Source organism: Limulus polyphemus, unplaced genomic scaffold, assembly GCF_000517525.1.
Source record: "Limulus polyphemus unplaced genomic scaffold, Limulus_polyphemus-2.1.2 Scaffold253, whole genome shotgun sequence".
NCBI lineage: Eukaryota > Metazoa > Arthropoda > Merostomata > Xiphosura > Limulidae > Limulus > Limulus polyphemus.
Window position 1 is genome coordinate 427,004 of NW_013665863.1, and position 6,016 is coordinate 433,019.

Below are 6,016 nucleotides of genomic sequence, written 5' to 3' on the forward strand. Positions count from 1 at the left end.
TTTTGTCATCATCAGGCTGACAAAACCTTGTCGAAACATCGTACATTTGCTGTTATGTTAAACTTATATTAAAGTTTTTCTTCATTACCCATTCAAGCCGTCTCCAGCCATTATTAAAAAAACAAGGGTGATTGTACCTAGCTTAATTAACTACAATTTGAATTAAATAACATAAAGATGTGAACTTTTTTTATTTTGTACAGGCTGAAAATAATAATGTCAAATTATACTTAATTGGCTAAAAAATTATACTGGTGAATAACAAACAATCTTTTAAAGATGTCTTTCTGAATTTTAAATTAAGATTTTGCAAGAATATAAGAGAGTAATATAAAAAAAACCTAGCCTCTTGCTCTTTCTCAAAAGTTGGCAAATTTCTGCTAAAGCCAGAAAAAAAATCAGTTTCAATATGAATTGTTGAGCCTGAACTGTACAATTTATTTGCATTTTTTAAAAAGAGCTAGTATTGTGAAAGCAGCCTTACTAAGCAGCCAATAGATTAAGCTTCATTTTTTTACACAATCTATCAAATTAACTTTTTGTTTTCAGAGCCCTAAGATTCAATGCATTATTGAAGTATGTTTATTACTGAGTAAAATGAAAAACAAATTCAGACAGGCAGAAGCAATCTTATTTATATTCTTTAAAGTTTAAGTTATAACTTTAATTCATAGGTGCACATCTGAAGGTGACACCATATAGATCTGTGATTTCCAAGCTGTGTCATAACACACCAGTGTTGTGGAAGTTGTTAGAGGTGTCACGAGTTTCACCGAATAAAGAAAATTAAGAACAAAAAAAAAAAAAAACTTGACAAAAAAATACTGCATGTGGAAGCAGGGGTGTCATGCAAATCCAGATAAGTCGGTTAAGGTGTCATCAGTGAAAAAAGTTTAGAAACCACTGATATAGATAGATTCATTTCTTAACAATCCTATTTTATAGTTATTGAGAAGCTACTGATCAGTTTTTTGGAAAAAGTTTATATTCAACATTAAATTAAAGCTCCAAATAGTAACTATATAGTCTTGCAGCAAGATCTATTATTTTGGACCTTATAACAAGACTATCATAAGGTATTGACAAATGTATTTTTGGTGTCTGAAATATAATTTTTCCCATTCAATAACAGGCACTGTTTTTTCATAAAATATAACAAAATATTACTAATTATCAACAGAAAAATCCAACAAAACAGAAACTTTAAAAGCTTTCAAACATGAGAAAATATGGATTACAAAAGTAGATGAATACTAAGTAAAAATAATTATACCCTAAAGACATCTAGGATATAGACCAGAAATATCATGGGTTATCAGATATTTTGAACTGAAGTTATACATAAAAAATACTTGTATTTACTGAGATATAAGATATATTCATAAAATAAACTAGTTAAATGTTCTAAACTCCACCTAGAAAATAAGTTATCAAACATTATTTTAAATTATGAAATTAAACAACACACACACTAGTAGCTATTTAAAATCAATAAGCTAATTTTTCAAAAAACAACTCAATATACAAGCATTCTGCTTCCACACTTTATAAACAATGAGCTGCTTTTAATACTAAGTGAGAGAGGGAGAGTTTACTTTACTGCTATTGTTTTTAGTTCTGTTGCTATAATTTTGTTCCAATTCTAATTGGTATAAAAAAACCAATAACACAAGAGTTTCCCCTCATGGTCGTTTTATTTTGTCCCAAAACTATAAAAGTATTAGATAAAATGCTACATAGACAGTGAATTAACAAAAGCATAAACTTTTTTAATGGCAACAACCTTGGACCAACTTACTTCACATCAGTGAAAGTTAACTGCAAACCTATTATTATTATATGGTCAAACCTTATAAATCACTGTAACTCAATCAGTACCAGTTATAAACAGCAAAAATCCAGAAATACTAGTATGAAGAATGATTTCCCTGACTGTAACTCAAATTCAATAAATCTTGACCAAACTACAACCTATAAACACAACTATGATTATGTACTTTCCTCTAAACAGTTGTCACAAGTAGCACAAATTTAGATGGGTTTAAAATCTGGAAACACATCTACTGAAGAACTGGTTGCTTTCACCATACTATTTTAATTTATATTTGTCTGGTTTATGTATAAAATTATATCAACCTATATTGTGTTCTTTTATGATATGCCAGTTGTGCCTACTGTTTAGTTTTTTTATATTGTACTCTAATAATTAATTTGTGGCATTAGCCAAGGTTATTCTGAGCTAGTTACAATTATCAATTACATCTCAGTTTTATAAAATTGCTGACATTCTTATTTGAGAAATTAATTTACTTCCAACATAAAATTTCCTCTTCTTATTCTAATTTTAAAAACGATTACGGACTGTTGTAATTCACAATATAAACCTTTTGCAGTAGTGTAAGAATAACATAACCATCTAAATGTATTTACAAGAATTAACATCTTCATTACTTTAACTCTCTTATGCACAAAATATATATTATAATCTAGTTATTAAAACACCCTAAGTTTTATCTTCCATTTATCATAATGTTAACAAACAATTTTTTACCTTTGTTAAGTACTTCAAATTACTGTCACTAAAGAAACCTTTCTTGAAAACTTGTTCTTATGTAACAAAATCTTAACTTCCAGAATACGATTTTAAATTTTATAATACATAAATAGAGATTGCATCAGAAGGAATCAGAAAAATATTTATCATATCTAAATTTATCCAAACAAACTAAACAGATATATTTGGGATAAAATATTTATGTAAGGAACTTGATTACATCATGCACATCACATCTGAAAACTTCATGGCATGAGAGGGTTTGTGAAATGGGCTGCAATTCTGCTTCTTGGACGTACGTGTAAGCTTTGTAAGCTTCGTGTTAGGTTTTCGTAGCTATTGGATGAACCCAAATTCCTTGGTAATGAAAATGGCTCTTGTGAAGTACTCCGTCTAGCACCAGTAACAGAAGAAAAGTTACGAGGAAGTGTGCTTGAGCGGTTGCAACTAAAAGTAGCAGCCATGAGATCCGATTTAGGAAAACTATTAACAGCTTCTTTCATACTAGAAAGTTCTGTTGACAAACTACAGACAGAAGAAAAATGCAAAGAATCTGACCATTCCTGAGAGATTCCTGATAAATCAACAAGGTGATGAAGGTTGTCTTGGGAAAATGATGACTTCTGAAGATGACAATCATCTTGTTCAAAACTTGAAGGATGGTCTGTTATCATCAATGGTCTATAAGAAGTTATATCTGTGTAAGATGACCTCACTGGAGATGCTTTACATATTCTCTGTGTGAAAGGTGAGCTTCTTGAACATATATTATTCATTCTCTCTGTATCACTTAAGCTTGTTGGAATTGAATTGAAGGTATCTTCTATGTGGAACGAACTTGCAAAAGATGCAGTACATGTTTGTTCCGTGAAAGTTAAGCTTGCTGATGTCAGATCAGATGTACTTTTCACTACAGGATTGTAGATTCTTTCTGTGAGAAGAGAGTCAGCTGGAGATGTAACACTACTTGGTGACAGAGACAAAATTTTATGCTGTTGTTCTTCCAAGCCTTGAATATCCATCACTGTACCTGAAAGATAAATACATTTATTGTGCCATCTTTCAAGTCATCTTGATTGTATCATAACAGTCATAACTACTTTACACTATACAGAAATAAAAATAATAATAATGAATATGACTAACAATCCTACAATTTGAACATAAATGTACAGCAGTCAAAAAACATTAATTAATACTCTGGATGGGAGTAGGTCAAAGTGTGTATGACATTACTTTTTACAGTGTTATATTCAAAACTTAAAGTACTTTATTATCAATCTGCACCAATGAAAACATACTTTTTATTCAAATTTTCATATTATCCAAGTTTTAATTCCTTACTTTCTAAAGGAAACAGTTCAATAAATTCTCAATCTTCACTTCTCTGTATCACATGACATTTCTTTATTCCAAATTGCCCATTTTAGATAATCTCTCCACCCCTACTTGAGATTCTGAGTTTTAATACAAATTGTACACTCATTGTATAGATATTACTAACACAGTCTAAACTTATAACCTCCAATCTTTTTGCTTTACTGAAATAAAAACCACAAAGTCAAACCCACGTGCCATAACCTCTTGTAACATCCTGTCTTTCAAAAAATGTCAGTAATTCTCTCATAGATTTGCTGTTCAATTATTTATAACCAATACAAAAAGAAAATTTCAATTTACTGAATTTCTTATAAAGTTAGCTCATTCTTATGACAGGTTTTGAATTATTATAGCTACATTTTCATTCTTTGCTATTGTCAATTAACTCTGACCAGCTAAAGCAATTATTTTAAACCACTTATAGCTTAATGAGAAAGACAATTAAATCATAATAGTTATAGGTTATTCTTTATTTGTGTATATTATTACTTTGTGTTCTAAACTGAATATTTCAAATAAATAATAATTCAGTAAAGTACTAACAACAACCAAACCAAAAATTAGGGTTAACTTTTATCTAGACCTTGAATGCAAAAAAGTACAAGACCCACACAAAAATACTAAATTTCATATTTTTTATGTATATTTTTTATTTATTGTCATAAAAGTAACTACAATGTAAAAATTAGAAACTTGTTAGATTGCATAAAAAAACAAAATGAAAAATTTCTTTGTGAGGAATTCCAGCAAGCTGCTCGTGTATACAACTCAATACTGTGTTTACCATAACTTCCATCATACTTTTGCTGAGTGATTTATTGCATTGTTACATTAGTTTGTATTAGTATTTAGAAACAGTTCAAAGAGCAATAAATGAACATTCCTTTTATAAACAATACAATCACAGCCAAGATTCGTAAAGCTGTTAAACAATCCCTACCGACAATCAACGTAATGCAAAATAGGTAAAATACTGAAATAACTGTTAGTTTACCCTTCATACTTGGAAACAAAATATGCCAAAAATCAATGCTACGCCAGAGAAAATGGGGCAGGACAAACATGCCACATCAAAAACGTAGTCTATCAAATCATATGTAACATATGTGGAGATGAATATATAGGAGAAACTGGAAGACCTTTTCACACACGCATCTCAGAACACATCAGTGCATTATATATGTATGACCAACACAAAACTGCGATAGCAGAACACTTCCTATACAAACAAGGAACCCCAAACACAGAAAACCATTTAAAATTCTTGTCTTACAAAAAATATATATTGAAGCTATACTCACTAGCAAAAAAAAGTCCAAAAATGAACAGAGGCAATGGATAGTATATGTGACTAAATCACCATTGAAAAAACAACACATCACACCAGTACACTTAACATTATTTGCATATTCTGGCATATCGCACAGTCTTACAATTTGTTTTTGGTATTGCTAGTAAAACTTTGTATCTTTTCAATTTTTGTTTCATAGTGGCTTCTATTTTCCATATGTTTGTAGCTAATGATAAAAGATTTTGTGATTCTCTTTATTTTAATATTTAATATAAGTAATATATGTCATGTTAGTATAGCTGTATAGGGTATTATAACTATATTATAATATTAGAACATTAAAGTTAAACAATAATAATATTCTATATATTGTCAGAGACACGTTACGGCAGACTTGAGAAACAGAACATCACAAGCAGTTTTAAAATTTAATAAATATTCTAATATCAAACAGTTTTATGCACTAGCCCTGAAGAAGCCGTAAAGGCAAAACATTGGTTAAAATAAAAGTTCTCTTTTAATTATCTTTAATAATCAGCATTGTTGAGCTATACTTGTCCCAGAGTAAGTTTATGCAGGATTCGATGACAAATAAAACTTTCCTTATAAGATGTCCTTGAATTAGTTGCACCTCAGAATTTATATCTGTTTTCATAAATAACTGGTGGGAGCCATGTAACCTAACAATAATGCTTCATGTGACACATATGTTCCATATGCAAATTTTAAAACCTAGTGTGTGCATGGAAAAAATTTCCAAAAATAGCAGAAAACATTACTTAAGTAATAGT

At 29.7% G+C, this 6,016-nt stretch overlaps 1 protein-coding gene across 4 annotated transcripts in view; it reads right to left on the bottom strand.

Annotated features, from left to right (window-relative positions):
* Positions 1–1,748: 1,748 nt before the first annotated feature.
* LOC106478818 (meiosis regulator and mRNA stability factor 1-like) overlaps positions 1,749–6,016 on the bottom strand; it is a 34,936-nt gene continuing 30,668 nt past the window's right edge. For all 4 annotated transcript variants that reach the window (XM_022382499.1, XM_022382500.1, XM_022382498.1 and 1 more), the window contains one exon: positions 1,749–3,584. In XM_022382499.1, the coding sequence (XP_022238207.1) occupies positions 2,800–3,584 (785 nt within the window). In that variant the 3' untranslated portion in view covers positions 1,749–2,799. The remainder of the gene's footprint in view (positions 3,585–6,016) is intronic.